The 21,050-nt window shown below is 53.1% G+C and overlaps 1 protein-coding gene across 2 annotated transcripts in view; it reads right to left on the reverse strand.

Annotated features, from left to right (window-relative positions):
* Positions 1-21,050, reverse strand: part of LAMC3 (laminin subunit gamma 3) — an 80,466-nt gene that overhangs the window by 16,451 nt on the left and 42,965 nt on the right. For both annotated transcript variants that reach the window (XM_016961884.4, XM_016961883.4), the window contains exons 11-20: positions 20,773-20,888; positions 16,593-16,811; positions 14,267-14,455; positions 8,304-8,549; positions 7,279-7,432; positions 6,460-6,602; positions 5,722-5,900; positions 3,945-4,086; positions 2,723-2,928; positions 2,236-2,312 (exon numbers count right to left, since the gene is read on the reverse strand). In XM_016961884.4, the coding sequence (XP_016817373.1) occupies positions 2,236-2,312; positions 2,723-2,928; positions 3,945-4,086; positions 5,722-5,900; positions 6,460-6,602; positions 7,279-7,432; positions 8,304-8,549; positions 14,267-14,455; positions 16,593-16,811; positions 20,773-20,888 (1,671 nt within the window). The remainder of the gene's footprint in view (positions 1-2,235; positions 2,313-2,722; positions 2,929-3,944; positions 4,087-5,721; positions 5,901-6,459; positions 6,603-7,278; positions 7,433-8,303; positions 8,550-14,266; positions 14,456-16,592; positions 16,812-20,772; positions 20,889-21,050) is intronic.

Here is a 21,050-nt window from a genome sequence, read left to right on the forward strand (position 1 = left end):
TTTTTTTTTTGAGACAGAGTCTCACTCTATTGACCAGGCTAGAGTGCAGTGGTGTGATCTCAGCTCACTGCAACCTCCCCTCCTGGGCTCAAGTGATTCTCCTACCTCAGCCTCCCGAGTAGCTGGGATTACAAGTGTGCACCAGTTAATTTTTGTATTTTAGTAGAGACAGGGTCTCACCACATTGGCCAGGCTGGTCTTGACCTCCTGTCCTCAGGCGATCCACCCACCTCAGCCTCCCACAGTGCTGGGATTACAGGCGTGAGCCACCGCACCCAGCCAGGGCCTTATTTTTTTCTTTTTAAGAGATGGAGTCTTACACTGTTGTCCAGGTTGGAGTGCAGTGGTGCCATCACAGCTCACTGCAACCTCACACTCCTAGGCTCAAGGGATCCTCTCGCCTCAGCCTTCCAAGTAGCTAGGACTACAGGTGTGTGCCACCATGCCCGGCTAATTTTTAAAATTATTTTTGTAGCGATGGGGTTTTCACCATCTTGCCCAAGCTGGTCTGTAACTCCTTGCCTCAAACGATCCTCATGCCTCAGCCTCCCAAAGTGCTGGGAATACAGGTGTGAGCCACTGTGCCTGGCCAATAGGACCTTTTATCACACGTGAAAGCATCTCAGTTTGGACAATAAATTGTACAGTCACCCCAATATAGACAGCATAGAAGAGAGTGGTCACGACAGCCTGGGTTTGAATCCTGGCTTTATTGCTTCCAAGCTGTGTGTCCTTAGGAAATTCCTTAACTTCTCTGAATGTTTTCTCATCTGTAAAATGAGTCTAAGGTCCCTGGAGCGTAGCTAAAGGAGAAAATTGTCACAGATCCTGTGTTTTTAGGATCTTAAGCTGCATCTTTTTTTTTTTTTTTTTTTTGAGATGGAGTCTCATTCTATTGCCCAGGCTGGAGTGCAGTGGTGTAATCTCAGCTCACTGCAACCTCCACCTCCCAGGTTCAAGCGATTCTCCTGCCTCAGCCTCCCAAATAGCTGGAATTATAGGTGTGTGCCACCATGCCTGGCTAATTTATGTACTTTCAGTGGAGACGGGGTTTTACCAGGTTGGCCAGGCTGGTATTGAACTCCTGACCTCTAGTGATCCACCTGTCTCAGCCTCCCAAAGTGCTGGGATTACAGGCGTGAGCCACCGCACCCAGCCTTAAGCTGCTCCTTAAAGGCAGTGGATGAAACAACCCAAGTGTCTGTTCAAACAGATGACGGATAAACAACATGTGGCATTTCCATACAATGGGATATTATTCAACCGTAAGAGGAGTGAAGCACCCACCCATGCCACAATGTGGATGAGCCTTGAAAACACTGTGCTGGCCGGGCACGGTGGCTCACGCCTGTAATCCCAGCACTTTGGGAGGCTGAGACAGGTGGATCACGAGGTCAGGAGATCGAGACCATCCTGGCTAACACAGTGAAACCCCCATCTCTACTAAAAATACAAAAAAATTAGCTGGGCATGTTGGCAGGCGCCTGTAGTCCTAGCTACTTGGGAGGCTGAGGCAGGAGAATGGCATGAACCCGGGAGGCGGAGCTTGCAGTGAGCCGAGAATGCGCCACTGCACTCCAGCCTGGGGGACAGAGCGAGACTCCGTCTCAAAAAAAAAAAAAAGAAAAAAAAGAAAACACTGTGCAAAGCAGCCAGTTGTAAAAGGCAACACATTGTCTGATTCCACTTCTATGAAACACCCAGAATAGGCAAATCTATAGAGACAGAAAGTAGAATAGTGGTTCCAGGGGCTGGGGAGGTAAGGAGAAACGGGGACTGATGGCAGATGGGTCCAGGGTTTTGTTTTTGGGATGATGAAAATCCTAAAACTGGTTGTGGTGATGGCTTTGCAACCCTGAGAATATAGGGAAACCACTGAATTATACAGTGAGACAGAGTCTCACTCTTTGCCCAGGCTGGAGTGCAATGGGCAAAGGCCTCTGTATAGTGTGAACTATACCCCCAATATAATAACTTGTATATTACACAACTCTCACAAAGAGAAAGCCGGCAGATGCTCTCCGACGCCTTCAGTCCACCAAGCTTTGCCCCTAACATCTCTGGACTTATACCCACCTTGCCTGCCCCTCCCCATACTGGTGACACTGCCTCCATCAGACAGCTCTTGTAATATCTGATCCCAACTTCTGGGTGGGGGCAACTGTGGGGCTGACTCTGACCCTGGAACCCCCAGGAGAAGGGCCAGGCGTAAGCTCACCATGTCTTGGGACTCACCTCCTGGCGAGGGCACGGGCCTCTGTGGCCAGGTGGCTCCATTTGGTCGGCTGACTGGGACCTTCCTGAGGAATCCCCTGTAGAAAGAAGAGGAAGAGGAGGAAACTGACGGCCTGTCCCCAAAGGGTAAGGGCCACATCTGGTCCAATTGTGAGGCAGAACTGGATGGCACCGGTCTTTTTATAAATGCACAAAGCTGGCCACAACATCGGCATCCAGTGAGCGGAGTCCTAGGATGCAGAAACACCAATAAGGATGCTGCCCACCACTTACTGCGCATTCAGTCTCCTCGGAACATGCCTCGCCCTTTGCAAACGTCCTCTCGCTGAATCCGCGGAGGAGGCACTGTGTGATCCCCACTTTGCAGATGAAATTAAGCCTCCCAAAGTGGGGAGTCATACCCAAGGTCACCAGGTCAATGGGAGGGCTGGGGCAGGGGCCAATGCCCAGGTTTGGTGTGTTCGGGTAGGGGGGTCCCCTGGGATACCAGAGACGCGAGAATGGCAGCTGCATGCAGAATCTCCTCTTCCGAGGACTCCAGCACTGCCTCCAGGTCTGCCAGCTGGGTGCAGGTCTTCTGGGATCCGGCCTGGGCACAGCGGGCACCCTTGTTCAGCCTCTGCAGCTGCTCCCGGGCGGCCTTCACAGCACCCTCGAGGCCCATCATCTGCTCCAGGAAGGCTTCCCGAGCCCCTGTGGGAAGCCCAGAGCCCAGGGGTCACAAAGTGGTGGAGATGTCACACAAAAGCCCCCACCCCCAGGGGTCCCTTTCTGTGGCCTCCATTCCCCAGGCATCAGCAGCCCTGAGCACCAACAGGTAGTCCCAAAGGCAGAGTCCCCCCATTTTCCAGGTGCAGGCCGAGGCCCAGAGAAGGCAAACATGACCCGAGGTCCTACCCACAGCAAGTCAGTCATACACAGGGACCGGGAGAGACCCAGGCCTTCTGGAGCCACACAAGCAATTCTGGACCCTTCAAATCAGCTCTGATTCACAATGTGGCTCACATGTGGGCATTTTAAGACACGGTATCTGATAGCCCCTATTTCCACAGTGAGTCCTGCTAACAGGTTCTCAGCTCGCCTCTGTCTGGCTGCTAAAGGAGTGTGGCATTTACACATATAAAACTTCACAAAGTAATCCAATCCATTTCAGGGCCATTTCCAGGTCCTCCCTCCCTCCCTCCCTGCTTCCATTCATAGAAACAAGGTCTTGCTGTGTTGCCCGGACTGATCTCAAACTCCTGGGCTCAGGCAATCCTCCTGTCTTGGCTCCCAAAGTGCTGGGATTACAGGAACGAGCCACCACACCTGGCCCTCCTTCTTTTTTCTTATTTACTCATTTATTAAGATTTTCTATGTGCTGAGCACTGTGCTGGCCTATGGCAGTGAGCAAAACGGCCAAGAATCAAGACAGCAAGACCCTCCCAGTCCAGCCTCTGAAGCAGCACCTCATGACACCCCTGCGGAGGGAGTGAATAAATGAATGAGCCCAGCCCCATCCTCACTGAGCTTAGAGTCTGAGTAGGGCAGAGGCATGGTGACAAGGACTGATATTAATAAAGTTACAGGTGGGCTAGGGACATGGAAGGAGAGGCCCATGGCAACAGGGCTGTTTTGGGAGGGCCCCCAAAGCATCCAACGACACCAGACTGCAGGCGCTGGGGGCCTCCCCTTGCCTCCCACCCTCCCACTCTGCGCTCCCGCTGTACCTGGAAGCAGGTGATGGCCCTGGTAGACGTCCCCCCTTGGGGCCTCTCCCAGCAGAATGTCTAGTGGTCCCCAGGGACTGCCACAGTTGGACCCTTGCAGCCACCCCTCCGTCAAAGTCAGTCTGGCCTTCAGCTTGGCTGCCTGGAGAGGACAGGAAGAAAAGGTATATGAGGCTGGTGGCATGGAGGTCCTGCCCAGACACTCCCCGCTGGCTTCTACCCTGCCACTCTCCCTGGGGGTTCCCTTCTCCAAATCCTCCCCTGGGCCTCAGCGCTAAGGGTATGCCACACCTCTGAGAGCCAATCCTGCCCACCCCATGGTAGCTATCCCTTCCCCTCCCATCCTCACGGCACCTGCTGACACCGCTGACCACACTGCTGTCCTACCTCGGAAGGTGGGGAGGAAGGGATGGGGAGGGATGCCCCACGAGGATTTCTGTCTGTCCTGTTCGCTGTGTTCCCAGGACGCCACATGGAGAAAGCACACTATGGACACTGGCTGAATGTGCTATGAACATCCCCTAGCCCCGTCTTTTCATCAGACAAACAATAACTGCATTTACAGAACACTTCCTAGGAGCCAGTCTCAGCACAAATGCCTGCCACGTCCCAGCTTGATTCCCCCTGTCACCGCTCTAAGTGAAGTGGCAGGCACAGGTCCTGGGCCCTGTCCTCCATTCCCAAGTCCAAAATGTTCTGAAAAGCCACAAGGCATTCCATTCCTCACTCGAGAGCAAAACCTGACCTGAAATAAACCTGTTCTGAAAAAGGCTACTTGTGGTCTTCATTTACCCACTTCGTGGAAATAGTCGTCTGTTTTCCTGCATAAATATCACTGGGCTTGACTATGGGGGCTGCCCATTCACAGTGGGGGATTATGTGATATTCAGCACAGCATGCTATCTTTTTTTTTTTAGACAGAGTCTTGCTCTGTCACCCAGGCTGGAGTGCAGTGCAGTCATGATCTTGGCTCACTGCAACCTCCGCCTCCTGGGTTCAAGCAATTCTCCTGCCTCAGCCTCCCGAGTAGCTGGGACTACAGGCACCTGCCACCACACCCGGCTAATTTTTGTATTTTTAGTAGAGACAGGGTTTTACCATGTTGTCCAGGCTGGTCTCAAACTCCTGACCTCATGATCTGCCCGCCTCAGCCTCCCAAAGTGCTGGGATTACAGGCGTGAGCCACAGCACCCGGCCTTCAGTGTATGCCATCTTATCTTTCTACAATGCCACACATTCTGAAAGCTGGCCCCACTGGTTTCTAGAAAAGGATTGCAGGCCTGAACTATCTCTAGTCTGGAGTAGGAAAGAGACAGAGGCTTACCAAGGCTGTTGCCTGCCCAGACACATGACAATGAATGGAGTTGGGGGAGGGGAACCCCAATGGGTTAACCCTAGAGCTTGAACTCCGGACTTCTGCACCAGCCACCTTCCCACTCAGAATCACCTCCTGTTAACCCTCTTTACCAAGGGGTCATCTGTGGTCTCATCCCCATCGAACCTGAGAGAGTGAGACCCCAGCCTGGCGTGGTGGGGAAAGGCAGGTGACAAGAGTCACATTTCCCCCATCCACCTAGAGCAGGGGAAGGGCCGAGGTGAGGGTCGAGCCAGGCTGGAACAGGCCTGAAGCTGGGTGGGCACAGGGAGAAGGTAGGTGGTGGGCTTGCAAAGCCTGAGCACTGGGGGTAAGCAGGCAGTTCCTGGTGCCCGGCGTAGAGCTGGCACTTGCTGGGGATACAGAATGAATGGAAAGGTGAGTGGGTCTGGGCCGACTCACCTCCTCCTTCACCAGGGCGTAGCAGGACGGACATTCCTGGCAGTGTGTGCCGTCTGCCGTGAGGAAGAAGTTGTCGTGGCAGCGGTCACATTTGTAGCCCTCGAAGCCAGGCCTGCACACGCATGTGCCGTTCTCATGGCACTGGGCCGAGGCAGCGCCCAGTGGGGAGCACCTGCAGGCTAGAGGGGCCAGGGGCAGTGCGTGCTGGGTTCTGGGTGTTCCCAGAACGCCCTAGGCAGCATCAAAAACATTCCTGGGCCCTTCCCTGGAGATTCTGATTCAGAAGGTTGAAGGTGGCACAGAGCCTGGCTTATTCCAATGTTCCCTCGAGATCTGAGGACCAGCCAGGTTTAGGAACTGCCAATGCAGCCCAACTCTACAGGTGAGGAAACTGAGGCCCAGGGAGTGACATGATGGCCCCAGGCACACAGGCACTTAACAGCGCATCTGGGACTACATTCCTGACCGGCATGAGGACACTGGCAGGCTGCAGAGGGCCAGAGACTTGGGCGAGGGTCACAAGCACAGCCCTGCACCCACTGCTCTGGGTCATGTGACCCTGCTGTCCCGGCCACTGCCACAGGAGCAACTCGCTCCATGCTTCCGGCTGCTCTTGGGACCCTGTCCCATGTCTGACGATCCTTTCCTGCTGCACCCATTTTCCCCATCAGTCATCTCTGCCCAGAGACCCTCGGGCCCCACCCTCAGGGCAGCCCGGGAAGGACCCAGCCTCCTTACCCCGGCAGCCCTTGATGGAGAAGCCGAAGAAACCCAGCTGGCATCTGTCACAGGCCTGGCCTGTGACACCTGGGCGGCAGGTGCACTGTCCAGTCTTGGGATGGCACTGGTCCTCCTGGGAGCCCAGTGGGTGACACTTGCAGCTGTGATCAGGGAAGGAACTGGGTCTGAGGCAAGCTCAGGGCCACTCCTGGCCCAGCCTCTGCCGGCTGCAGCTGGCTGGGGCCTCAGATCACAGCCCTCTGCTGACAAGACCCCATCTCCTCTCGGTGCATGGCACAGCTTCCCCAGCTGTGCTCTGGAAAGCACAAGTTTCCCAGGATGCTCAGGGAGAAAAGAAGATAAAATAAGGCTATGGGGACAAACGTGTCTCGGGGAGACTATACCCCTCTGTTGGAAAGTCATGATGCAATCAGCATAGTAAGAGCTCTGAGAAGTCCTGCAAGGAAGAAACCTGTTTGCTCCACTTGGTGTTTCCCTGGAGTCCTCCTGTTCCCTAAGGACACTTGCCTAAGGTGCTACTGTGGCCAAAAGGCCACCCAGGGAGAGTGTCACTGAGAAGGGAATCAGAGACCAAACCGGCCACCTGCCTGCCTGGACACCCTTTAGGGCTGCTCTTGGCCTGCCTCCTGGGCTGGCAGGAGCATGAGTCCGATGCCAAGAGTCCATCCCTTTGCTCCCCTTCGGCAAAGGGCACAATGTGCCTGGCAGCGGGCCTAGGACAACACCTTCCAAACCAGGCCCCTCCCTGGGGGCTGCCCGATGCCTTCTTCCCTCCTGGAGAGGTCCCCAGGGCACCGGCAGTCTCACCCTACCTACCTCCGGCAGCCCCTCCCAGGCTGGAGGTCGAAGAAGCCAGGGTAGCAGCGGCTGCAGTCCCGTGCAGTCACATGAGGCAGGCAGGAGCATTGGCCTGTCACTGGGTCGCAGGGCATCTGCTCACTGACCGAGCCCTGTGGGTGACAGCTGCAAGCTGGGGGCAGGAGCAGGAAGGGGTGTTGGGAACAATGCAGATTGTCTGTTCCACCTTTGGGGGTCCAACAGAGGCAGAGGAGATGGGGGAGCCTCCAGAGATGATACGGCACATTCAGCCCAGATTCAGACGCCACTGCTGGAAAAAGGCTCCAGGGCCAAGCTCAAGCCTCAGCCCATTACTATATCCTTAGAGGGACAGCCCAGGACGGTCATGGTAACAGACAATCCTTCTGAGCCTGCCCTGAGCCCTGGCAGGCTGCAGAGGGCCAGAGACTTGGGCGAGGGTCACAGGCACAGCCCTGCACCCATGGCTCTGGGTCCCGTGACCCTGTTCTCCTGGCCACTGCCAGGGGAGCATCTCACTCTGGGCCAGAGTGGTGTTTCCTGCAGGGGTTCCACAAAGCGAGAGTGAGCAGGAGCCGGCAGCTGCTGCATGGGAAAGGGCTCCAAGCACATCAGTGTGGAGCAAAGGCTGAGCTTCCCTCCTGCAGGGCTCTGGGAGCCTCCCAGGGGCTGAGTGTTAACTGAGGTGATGCGGGGAGGCATGGCCATGGAGACCTGGCGCAGGGCGATCACCGGGTCAGCCATACGTGCTGACTGCAGAGTGGGAGGTAAGCGCTAGACAATCCAGGCTTCGGATCGGAGTTTATAAGATCTCCCGGCTGAAAGAGACCTGGGAGAGGGGCAAACCCTTGTGCTTTCTGGACATGGAGACAGGAAGGGAAGTGACCTGCCTGAGGCTGGACAGCCTTGCAGAGGGGCCAGCTGGTTCTGGTGGGTTCCTCAGCCACCCCTTCTGGGTCCTGAGCCAGGGCAGAAGAGAAGGGGCCCACCATGCGCCACCCCGGGGTCTGGAGGTAGGTACTCACGCATGCATTTGTCTGCGGGTCGAGGGGCCAGGGCGCTCCCGTAGAAGCCTTCCTGACAGTGCTCACAGTGGTCACCCGTGGTGTTGTGCAGGCAGCGCAGGCAGTGGCCAGACAGGGGGTCACAGTTGCCCACGGCATTGGGGTCCACGTTCCCGCTACACTGGCACTGGTGGCAGGGCTGGGGGTGCCCAAAGAGCCCCAGCGGGTCCCCAAAAAAGCCATCATCACAGACCTCACAGCGCCGCCCTGTGTGTAGAGGGAGCACGTGTGGGGAACACAGCTGGCTGGGCCCACCAGGGATGAGGGTGGGTGTGAAGCAGAGCAAGCGTCCCTCCACCTTCCCCGGAGCAGCACGGGCTTGGGCAGGAGGACCTGGGACCGGCCCCCAGTGGCTGCCCACAGCTGTGTGGTCCTGAGCAAGCCACTGCGCCTCTAGGAGCTCAGGTTCCTCATCTCTAAAGCGGGGACAACAATGGCAGCTCCCCACAGGACTGTGGGGAGGATTCAGTGACATAATTTGTGAAAAGCGCTTAACATCCAGCCTGACATGTAGTAAGCACTCAGGAGTGGTGGCTATCATCACATATCTGTCCTCACACCCTCATCATCATCGTCACCATTATCTTCACCATCACCACTATCCCCAGCAGCACCTCAATCACCATGACCTTCTTCATCATCATCCTTATATTATTATTATTATTATTATTAAGATGGAGTCTCACTCTATCACCCAGGCTGGAGTGTAGTGTGGTACGATCTCGGCTCACTGCAACCTCTGCCTCCTGGGTTCAAGCAATTCTCCTGCCTCAGCCTCCCTAGTAGATGGGATTACAGGCACCCGCCACCATGCTTGGCTAATTTTTGTATTTTTAGTAGAGACGGGGTTTCACCATGTTGGCCCAGCTAGTCTCAAACTTCTGGACTTAAGTGATCTGCCCGCCTTGGCCTCCCAAAGTGCTGGAATTACAGGCGTGAGCCAACACAACCGGCTATTTTTATTTTTTTGAGTTGCAGTCTCGTCCTGTCACCCAGGCTGGAGTGCAGGGGCGCAATTTCGGCTCACTGCAACCTCTGCCTCTGGGGTTCAAGAGATTCTCCTGCCTCAGCTTCCCAAGTAGCTGGGACTACAGGTGTGTGCCACCATGCCTGGCTAATTTATTTGTATTATTATTAGAGATGGGGTTTCGCCACGTTGGCCCTGCTGGTCTCGAACTCCTGACCTCAGGCCTCGAAAAGTTCTGGGATTACAGGCATGTGCCACTGTGCCTGACCTTCATCATCATCTTGACCATCATCTTCATCATCATCTTGACCACTAACCTCATCCTGCTCATCATCACCTTCCTCCATCATCATCATCTTGACCATTATTCTCATCATCATCACCTTCATCACCATTGTCATCTTGACCATTATCTTCATCAACATCACCTTCTTGACCGTTATCCTCATCATCACCCGTGATCACGTGTGGTGGTGTGTAGCCAGTGCAGGCAGTGGCCAGACACGGGTCACAGTTGCCTACAGCATTGAGGTCCACATTCCCGCTGCACTGGCACAACTGTCATCGTCACCTTATCTTTATCATCACCTCATTGTCATCATTTTGATCATTATCCTCATTTTCTTCATCACTATTGTCTTGATCACTCTCTTCTTCCTCACCCTCTTCATTGTCACCATCCAATGTCAGTCACCTGCTTCTCCTCGTCCTTTTCCTCATCCCCCTCTTAGCTGGGTGCATTTTCCTTTGCAATCCCTGGCCCCTTTACCTTTTCTGTTTCTCATGTTTTCTGAACTTCCTCTAGACTGTGCATTGCAGACTCCTGTCCTGCTTTCTGGGTTTGACCTGGGCTTTCTGGCTCATCTGCCAGCCTCCAGGTTACCTGTGAGCTGCAGAAGACATGCTGTGCGAGGGGGCTTTTGGAGGGTGGTTCTAGAGGTCTACTCTGGACATAGACAGAGCATAAAAGAACATACTTGTTCCAAGTGCTTCACATGGTGTCAGCCACTCTTTGTAAACATGCCCATCTCTCTGCCTATATCTACATGAAACCAGTGTCAGGCCCAAATAATAGCCATGGTCCCCTGGAGGTGACAAGAATGCTGCCTTGCTTACATGATTTTTTCTTTTCTTTTCTTTTCTTTTTTTAGATGGAGTCTTGTTCTGTTGCCCAGGCTGGAGTGCCATGGCACCATCTCGGCTCACCGCAACCCCCACCTACTGGGTTCAAGTGATTCTCCTGTTTCAGCCTCGCGAGTATCTGGGATTACAGGCGTGCACCACCACACCCAGCTAATTTTTGTATTTTCACTAGAGACGGGTTCTTGTCATGTTGGCCATGCTGGTCTGGAACTCCTGACCTCAGGTGATCCGCCTGCCTTGGCTCAGCCTCCCAAAGTGCTGGGATTACAGGTGTAAGCCACCACGCCCGGCTGCTCACATGTTTTTTTCATGTTCCTCTTGACATTTTTACACTGCTCCAACATTACAATGAGTATGTACATTTCTTTTTTTTTGGAGACGGAGTCTCGCTCTTTCACCCAGGCTGGAGTGCAGTGGCCCGATCTCGGCTCACTGCAGGCTCCGCCCCCCGGGGTTCACGCCATTCTCCTGCCTCAGCCTCCCGCGTAGCTGGGACTACAGGCGCCCGCCACCTCGCCCGGCTAATTTTTTGTATTTTTACTAGAGACGGGGTTTCACCATGTTAGCCAGGATGGTCTCGATCTCCTGACCTTGTGATCTGCCCGCCTCAGCCTCCCAAAGTGCTGGGATTACAGGCGTGAGCCACTGTGCCTGGCCATGTACATTTATTTCTATTTTCATTTATTTTTATTTTTTATGAAGTTACTAAGTCAGTCAAGAGTATGTACTAATTTTATAATTAAAAAATAGCTGCTGCCATTGTGAAGAATAGTTGTGAGCTCCTTGTGTCCTCAAAAGTCATCGGTCTGTTGAAATGAAGTTAATGGTACTGGCTGGGCATGGTGGTTCATGCCTATAATCACAGCACTTTGGGAGGCTGAGGTGAGTGGATCACTTGAGGCCAGGAGTTTGAAACCAGCCTGGTCAACATGGCAAAATCCCATCTCTACTAAAAATACAAACATTAGCCGGGCATGGTGGTGCATGCCTGTTAATCCCAGCTACTCGGGAGTCTGAGGCAGGAGAATCGCTTGAACCTGGGAGGTGGAGGTTGCAGTGAGCTGAGATCATGCCACCGCACTCCAGCCTGGGGGACAGAGTGAGACTCTGTTTCCAAAGAAAAAAAAGTTAATAGTGCTAAGGGCAACCCTGAAAAGGAAAAGGCGGAACGGAACGGAAAGGAAAAGACAAACTGGAACAGAATTCAAGGTCGAGGCTAGCACCTGCCTTGTGGATTCTAAAATAGAAATAAAATTAGACAGGAAAGGGGGAGATTGAAACTGATGATGATGAGTGAGCCCCATGGTTAAGTGGCCATTCACCTGGAACCAGGTGAGGACAGCTCATAGGGCAGGAGGCAGCTCTGGAAGTCCTGGGAAGGGCTGCAAGGGGCCAGGATGGCAGGCAGGAGTCTTCCCAGGACAAGTGAGCATCAGGACTTGACCTCGGTCAATCCTGACTCAGATGTCCAGGTGAGCTCTCAGTGTGCTAGGCCCTCCCGGGGCCCAGAGGACACTGGTGTGGATAAGAAGGGCACTGGCAGAAGGTCCCAGGTCTAAAGTCCACTCCAGGTGTCCCTCCCTCCCAAGGGTGGTTCCCTCTGCACACAGCACTGCCTGCTCCCCTGAAATCCTCCCTCAAGTATGTCTCAGCCTGGGTCCACCTGAGCTTCTCTAACTGTCCACTCTCACTGGGTTGGCCTCGTGCATGTCTGCAGGCCAGGGGAGCCACAGTCGGGAGCTAGAAAATGTAAGGAAGATAATGAGAATGGAGGGACAGCATGGCGGCCAGTGGGGTGCAGGGTCCCGCGGTGCAATCTCCATCCCTCGGTTCTTGAGCTCCCGGCTCTGGAGCCATCTGCCCTGCCCTGTTGGCTGTTGGCTGCCAGAGAGCTGCTTTCAGAACAGTCCCAGTGAAAGCACATGGCATTTGACAAATTGATTTAATGCAGCCACACGTACCAAAAGCAAAATCAGATGTCTAGGAATCTTAAAAACATTACACTGCATGAAACAAGCCAGATCCAAAAGAACAAATACTGTATGGTTCCATTTAAATGGAATACTGGGAGCAGTCAAATTCATAGAGACAGAGAGGAGAACAGCTGTTATCAGGGGCTGGAGGGAGGAAGGGCTATTCAACCATCCTTTTTTTTTTTTTTAATTTTTTTGAGATGGAGTCTTGCTCTGTCACCCAGGCTGGAGTGCAGTGGCACGCTCTTGGCTCACTGCAAACTCCGCCTCCTGGGTTCAAGCAATTCTCCTATCTCAGCCTCCCGAGTAGCTGGGATTACAGGTGCCTGCCACCGCTCCTGGCTAATTTTTGTATTTTTAGTAGAGACGAGGTTTTGCCACGTTGGCCAGGCTAGTCTCAGACTCCAGACCGCAGGTGATCCGCCCGCCTCAGCCTCGCAAAGTGCTGAGATTACAGGCATGAGCCACTGCGCCTGGCCTCAACAACACATTTGATGGGTACGGTTTCTGTCTGGGATGATGATAAAGTTCTAGAGACGGATGAGTGACAGCTGCACAGCATTGCAAATTGTACTTCCTGACACTGAGTTACGCACTTAGAAATGGTTAAAATGGCAAATTTTACGTTATATATATTTTACCATAATAAAAATTACTATTGTAACATGTCAAAAGTCATTGAATTATACTTTATTTTATTTTTTGAGACAGAGTTTCACTCTTGTTGCCCCGGCTGGAGTGCAGTGGCGCGATCTTGGCTCACTGCAACCTCCGCCTCCTGGGTTCATGCGATTCTCCTGCCTCAGCCTCCCGAGTAACTGGGACTACAGGCGCCCGCCACCACGCCTGGCTAATTTTTCGTATTTTTAGTAGAGACGGGTTTCACCGTGTTAGCCAGGATGGTCTCAAACTCCTGACCTTGTGATCCACCCGCTTCAGCCTCCCAAAGTGCTGGGATTACAGGCATGAGTCACCATGCCTGGCCTGTACTTTATTTAAAAAAAATTTTTTTTTGGATATAGGGTCTGGCTCTGTCACCCAGGCTGGAGTGCAGTGGTGAACTCTCGGCACACTGCAGCCTCCGCCTCCCGGGCTCAAACCATCCTCCCACCTCAGCCTCCAGAGTATCTGGGACCACAGGTGCATGCCACCACACCCAGCTAATTTTTCTGTTTTTTTAGAGATGGGAGTCTCACTATGTTGCCCAGGCTGGTCTTGAACTCCTGGATGGAAGTGATGTGCCCACCTTGGCTTCCCAAAGTGCTGAGATTACAGGCATGAGCCACCACACCCAGCCGAATTGTACGCTTTAAATGGGTGAACTGTCAGGTATATGAATAGTATCTCAATAAAGCTGCTTTTTAAAAAAAATCAGAGTCGAGGATGTCTGAGTCCAGAGCAGGAAAGAATACAAGGAGCCTGGGAACAAGGGTGGGCGTAGGTGGTTCTGCTTTGCACATTACCTACCTGATGACATTTTTTAAAGGCTAGAAGTTTAATCGAGGTTTTCCACCTTAGCTGTGTAACAGAATCACCCAGGGAACTTGTTCAGCTATCACTAACCCAGGCTCTAAGGGGCCAGGGACCAGATATGGGTATTTTCAAATGGCCCAAATTCTCAATGGCCCAAATTCTGCTGGCAATGTGCGGCAGCCTGGGGCTCTGGCTATGGGGCTAAGGGATTCCGTGTCCTCAGAGGTCATGCCTGCTGCCCGTAAGCTGGGCTCTCCCTCACCTGCCACACCCTAAACCCAGGGCCCTAACCCTGGAGCCCAGGGCAGAGTCACAGTGCCGGGGCTTGGCCCTCTGCGGGGCAGGGCTCCAGGGCAGGAGTCACTTACCTCTCTGGCCCGGGGGGCAGTGGGTGCACACCACCTCCCCGCTCTCTGGGATGGTCGTACAGGCCGACTGGCCAGGGCAGGGACAGGGCTGGCAGTCGTCGGCTTGGCCCGCGAAAGGGTTGCCATAGAAACCTGGCAAACAGCGTTCACAGGATGGGCCCTCGGTATGGTGGCTGCAGACACAGATCCCTGAGGGGCAAGACAAGCACCCGTTTACCACTGTCTGAACCCAGAATGCCCAGAGATGGTGGGCATCCTGGTGGGAGAGGTTAGGGAGCACATCCCGGGCAGAAGTGGGGTAGGGACCTTTCCCAGGTAGAGGCAGCAAGGCCTGGGGATTGAGGGTCCAGGCCTGGAGCTGGACCACCTGGTTCATGTCCACCGCTTACTGCCTGTGCAAAGCTGGGCAAGTTGTCTGATGCCCCCACACCTCAGTCTCCTCATCTGCAAAATGGGAACAACCACAGCACTGACTTCAAAGGGTTCTCGTCAGGGTCCAACAAGACCATGCATTCAAAGTACCTTGCACACTCTCTGGCACACATACTCATTGCTGCTGTTATTATTATTATTATTATTAGTTGAGACAGAGTCTCACTCTGTCACCCAGGCTGGAGTGCAGCGGTGCAATTTGGCTCACTGCAACCTCCACTTCCCAGGTTCAAGTGATATTACTGCCTCAGCCTCCCAAGTAGCTTGGGTTACAGGCGTGCGTCACCACACCTGTCTAATTTTTGTATTTTTAGTAGAAATGGGGTTTCACCATGTTGGCCAGGCTGGTCTCAAACTCCTGACCTCAGGTGATCCGCCCACCTCAGCCTCCCAAAGTGCTGGGATTACAGGTGTGAGCCACCACGCCTGGCTACCGTCTTTTCAGGAAGAAAAATGCCCAGCAGCCTTCTTCTCAGACAGCCCCCACCTGCTCTGGGGAGGCAGCAGGTGTCTAGGCATGAAGCCGTCAGTGTGGGAGTGGAAGAGGTCTGAGTCCAGCCTTCTCAGGTGCCTCCTGGCCACGTGACCTTGAGCAAGGCCAGGTCTGCTCCTATAAAAGTGGGGGTCAGTTGGCCAGGCGTGGTGGCTCACGCCTGTAATCCCAGCACTTCGGGAGGCTGAAGCAGGAGGATCACTTGAAGTTAGAGGTTTGAGACCAGCCTCAACATGGTAAAACGCCATCTCTACTGAAAATATAAAAATTAGCCGAGGATGGTGACAGGCGTCTGTAATCCCAGCTACACAGGAGGCTGAGGTGGGAGGATCTCTTGAACCCAGCAGGAGGCTGCAGTGAGCCAAGACTGCACCACTGCACTCCAGCATAGGCAACAGAGCGAGACGCTGTCACCCCCCACAAAAAATAAAATAAAATATAAAACATAAAATAAAAAGAAGTGGGAATGAGTAGCCGGCAGCAACCAGGCCTCAGGAGTCCAGGCTGGAGGGAGGCACGGCTCTGCCACCTGCTGGCCATGCATCTGCACTGCAGCGTGGTGCCCTCACCTGTGAGATGGGACAGGAAGGGTCCCGGCCCCGCAGGGATGTCTGCAGGAGTCAATGATGTAGTGTACAGAAGGTGACTAGCACATGCAGGAACCTGGTGACACTATTTTATTATTTCCCAAGTGTCCTGAAAAGTAGAGACTTTCATTATCTGCGCTTCCCTAAGGCATTCCCAGTTAGCTATGGCTGAGCTCTTATGCAACCCAGGCCTGTTTTCAGAGCCTGAGCGTCTCCTGACCACCATATGGCTTTGTGTAGAAACAGAAGCAGTGTATATACTGTCATTATCCCCACCTTACAGAAGAGGAAGCAGGCTCAGGGAGGGAAGTGACTTTCCCATGGCCACTAAGAGGTGAGGGTGGCAGGTCTGTGGTTCTGGGTTGGTGCCTATGAGCTGCTGTCACCTGTGTGACCTTCATGAGAACCCTCCTGCTGTCACCTGCCATGCTGGTGCCTCTGCCCTTCCTCACAGCACCCTCTGCATGTAAAGACCCCTGAGGTCTTTCCCTGGTCCTTCCTGGGAAAAGGGCCAGCCCAGGGAGAAGGTGGAGCGGACAGATGGCCCGCAGAGCAGCTGGCTTATGGTTATCACCTGATACATACAAAGTCCTTGGCACAGAGCCTGAGGCTTCAACAAATTCCAGTAGTAACTTTTATTAAACTATGAGGTGCCCAGGCACTGGGCAGCACGGGAAAGCTCAGTGCCCGCACTGCCCCACAGCTTGGCCAACACCTCAATGCCTGTGCCAGGCTGGCCCTGTTCCGGTCAGTACTTGTCCCGCTGTTTTGGGTATAACCCAGGTGCCTTTGGATGGGGTGCTGGGAGACTCACCTGTGTTGGGGTCACAGGTGCCATGCTGGTTACAGGTGCAGGGGACACAGCTGGCATAGGGACCCCCCTGTGGCATCTCCCTCTTGTATCCCGGAGCACAGGATTCACAGAACTGGCCCGTGTAGCCACTGGGACATGAACAAGTCTCCACCCAGGAGGCTGGCGGAGAAAGCCCTGGCCGGGCGGATGTGAGCCGGACCTCAGTCAGGAACACTGGACCTGCAGAGCGAGAAGGGAGAGAGGAAGAGAGGAGGCACAAGCTCCCTGCACATGCTTCCCCCCAAAACCTTCCTGTTCACATATGGACCAGGCCCACGTATATAAAGGCAGACTAGCAATCAATGATTTTTTTTTTTTGAGACAGATTCTCATTCTGTCACTCAGGCTAGAGTGCAGTGGTGCAATCATAGCTCTGCAGCCTCGACTCCCAGGCTCCAGTGATCCCACCATGTCACCCTCCCAAGTAGCTGCGACTACAGGCAAGACACCAAGCCCAGCTAATTTTTAAAATTTTTGTAGAGATGGGGTTTCTCCATGTTGCCCAGGCTGGTCTTGAACTCCTGGCCTCAAGTAATCCTCCTGCCTTGGCCTCCCAAAGTGCTGGGATTGCATGTGTGAGCCACTGCGCTGGTTGATTTTTTTTTTTTTTTCAAATAGTCAATTCAAGGGTAAGGGAGATGATTCGGCAATTTTCAAGAAGAAATAGATATGGCTGAGAATTTTATGGAAAGATATCCATCCACAGGTTATTAAAGATATATAGATTTCAACAACGATGATACCATTCACACCTCTCAGACTGGTAACATTTTATAGATGAATTTTAGTGGAGGATGGCGTGTAGGAAACTCACCTGGGCTACTCATAACTGAATGCTACATTTAGGCAAAGTTTAAGGTCTATTTCTAAGGTTTTAAGATTTTTCTTGTTGTTTTGTTTGTTTTTAAGAGAGACAGAATCTTGCTCTGTCACTCAGGCTGGAGTGCAGTGGTACAACCATAGCTCACTACAGCCTTGAACTCCTGGCCTCAAATGATCCTCCTGCCTCAGCCTCCCAAGTAGCTGAGACCAAAGGAGTGTGGCACCACACCCAGCTAATTTTTTAATTTTTTGTAGAAAAACAGTTTCGCCCTGTTGTCCAGGCTGGTTTTGAACTCCTGGCCTCAAGGACTCCTATCTCAGCCTCCCAAAGCGCTGGAATTACAGGCTTGAGCCACCACGCCCAGCCTAAAGTTCTAAGTGTTATAGGAGATTTTGAGACTAATGAATGTAACAGGATTTAGATGTAAAAGAAGCTAATTGACACAGAAATGTCAGTGACATTTCTTACCTGCAAGGAAAGTGAACATCTTGTATTTAGATAAACTATAATGTGTACATTTTAAAAATAAAGAAATCTGATATTTGGAAAAAAAAATGCGCCGGGCGCGGTGGCTCAAGCCTGTAATCCCAGGACTTTGGGAGGCTGAGGCGGGCGAATCACAAGGTCAGGAGATCGAGACCATCCTGGCTAACACAGGGAAACCCTGTCTCTACTAAAAAATACAAAAAATTAGCCGGGCGTGGTGGCGGGCGCCTGTAGTCCTAGCTACTCGGGAGGCTGAGGCAGGAGGATGACATGAACCCGGGAGGCGGAGCTTGCAGTGAGCAGAGATCGCGCCACGGCACTCCAGCCTGGGCGACAGAGGAAGACTCCGTCTCAAAAAAAAAAAAAAAAAGAAAAAAAAAAAAGAGTGTGGATGTATGAATACTAATCAGAAGGTTTTGCTTCCAGTAACAGAGGAGCAGGGGATCCTGGCAGATCAACCTTCCCACAGAAAACAACTATAAACTCTGGGCAAAATATGAAAACGACCATCTGTAGACACAGAACAGGGAGACTGGAGGCGGCCGACACTCCTCATCAGAGCAGCCTTTCTGAAGGAAAATTCGGCAGTGTGGATCAAAATGGAAAATGCTCCCTCTTTGACCTAACATCTCCATTTCCAGCACTCTGTCCTAAAGCGACACTTATACTGGAATACCAAGACCTTTCTATGAGGCTGGTCCCTATTCCCTGTGACACGGTTGTAATGGGGAAAACTGGAGGCCACTTAAGCGCCTGTCAATAGGGGGATGGCTAAAACCTCACAGAGCACCCATACCACAGAATCTGACACACCAGACACAGAAAACCAGGCTTTCTACGCGTAATGACAAGGAACAACCTCCACGACGCACTGTTAGCTGACAAAAAGCAAGTCCCAGAATATCGTACTGTGTGATTACCTTTCTTTCTTTTCTTTTCCCTCCCTCGCTCCCTCCCTCCCTTCTTCTTTCTTTCTCTCTCTCTCACTCTGTCTCTCTCTTTCTCTCCCTCCCTTCCTCTCTCTCTTTCTTTTTCTTTCTTTTTTTGAGACAAGGTCTGGCTCTGCTACCCAGGCTGGAGTGCAGTGGCATGATCTTGGCTAACTGCAACCTCCGCCTCCCAGGTTCAAGCGATTCTCCCTCCCGAGTAGCTGGGATTACAGGCACGTGCCACCATACCCGGCTAATTTTTGTATTTTTAGTAGAGACGGGGTTTCACCATGTTGCCCAGGCTGGTCTCAAACTCCTGAGCTCAAGCGATCCGCCCGCCTCAGCCTCCCAAAGAGCTGGGATTACAGGCGTGAGCCACCACGCCCGGCTGTGTAATCACATTTCTATGTTTTAAAAAAAATACAGATGTTAAGTACATACACACAGAAAGGTTTAGAGAGAGGCCTCCCAAAACATTACCCATGGAAAGAGGAAGTTTGGGGATTGCGGGTGCCGGGGAGGGTCGCTATGTCCTCTGCTTCTCCAGGGCATCCCAGCACCCTTGGACTCAAAAGAGGCCCAGGGGAAGACTGACCCTCTGAGCCAGAGGTCCTCAAAAAGAGCAAAATCTCCCTCCCCTGGAAGCGAATCTGAGGACGTGTTGGTTGTCATGTGGATCAAGAGGCCTAAAGTTCCCAGAAATTGACATTCCCAGAAACTCCCCACATGACTTTCAAATGTCCTGCGTGGTGCTGGAAGGGTAGAAAAACCCCTTTGTAAACATCTGAGCCTAGAGCTCAGCTTCATTTTACACACAGACACTAGGGTTTTTGTTTTTTGTTTTGTTTTTTTTTTTTTAGAGACAAGGTCTCGCTCTGTCACCCAGGCTGGAGTGCAGTGGCACAATCACTACAGTCTCAACCTCCTGGGCTCAAGCGATCCTCCAGTCTTAGCCTCCTGAGTAGCTGGAATTACAGGTACAGACCACCCCACCAGGCTGGGTTTTTGTTGTTGTTGTTGTTGTTGTTGTTGTTTTGAGATGGAGTCTGGCTCTGTCGCCCAGTCTGGAGTGCAGTGGCGCAATCTTGGCTCACTACAACCTCCGCCTCCTGGGTTCAAGCGATTCTCCTGCCTCAGCATCCCAAGTAGCTGGGATTACAGGTGCGTGCCACCATGCCCAGCTAATTTTTGTATTTTTAGTAGAGATGGGGTTTCACCATCTTGGCCAGGCTGGTCTCGAATTCCTGACTTCATGATCCACTCGCCATGGCCTCCCAAAGTGCTGGGATTACAGGCGTGAGCTTCTGCGCCCGACCTATATTGATTTTTAAAATAGCGTGTGGGTAGAGGTTCTAATGAGGAACAGATCAGAGGCTAAGGCTGTCAATCACTGTGACCAGGGTGGGAGGTGGTGACAGACCCCCATCAATGATGTGTGATGGCTTGGCCCCCTCTTTGGGAAGACCAGACCCTCCTAGGGTGGCTTAGGTACACTACCGCCAGTGACCAGCAGGGGAGTCACTCTCCCAGGGGACTCCTGGACTGCCGGCTGTGGGCTGTGTCCAGCAGGGATAGGGGGCTTGGTGGATCCAGCGAAGTTGGAGTGAGCACACCCAGCGGGTCTGGGTGGCTTGCTGGCCGCACAACTGCCTCTGAGGCCCATCCTTCAGGCCTCTCTCCTGTCCATTCCCTGCATCTGACCTCAGCCACCATCCCCATTGCCTTCACAGGTTATATGGCCTCTGGCAACTGTCCTGACTTTTGACTAAGGCTCCTTCTTGGCAAAACAGGACAATAACCACCCGGCCGCAAGGCCCTGACAAGACTGTGACCACCGGAGCCCAGCCCAGTTCTGAGACCTGGCAAGTGCTCGGGTCTTGGGCATGTGGTTGTCTTTACTGACCAGCAGGGCTGGGGCCGGGACTGACGTGGAGGCGGAGGCTGGTCAGGTTGGCGAGGAGCCGCTGGAAGTGGAAGGGGGGCAGTGGAGGGGCCACGTCCTCGGAGGTCTCCTGCAGGCTGGTGAGAGAAGCGGTCAAAGTGAGATCCCGACATAGGGTGGGGGGTACCACGCCTGGGGATGGGGGGTAGCCCCCCAGACTACAGGGGCATCTGAAATGTGCCCGGACCTCAGAGACCACCCCTCTCACCTCCCCATCTCTCAGGACAGAAGGGGATACT

The sequence above is a fragment of the Pan troglodytes genome, chromosome 11 (genome assembly GCF_028858775.2).
Source record: "Pan troglodytes isolate AG18354 chromosome 11, NHGRI_mPanTro3-v2.0_pri, whole genome shotgun sequence".
Lineage (NCBI taxonomy): Eukaryota > Metazoa > Chordata > Mammalia > Primates > Hominidae > Pan > Pan troglodytes.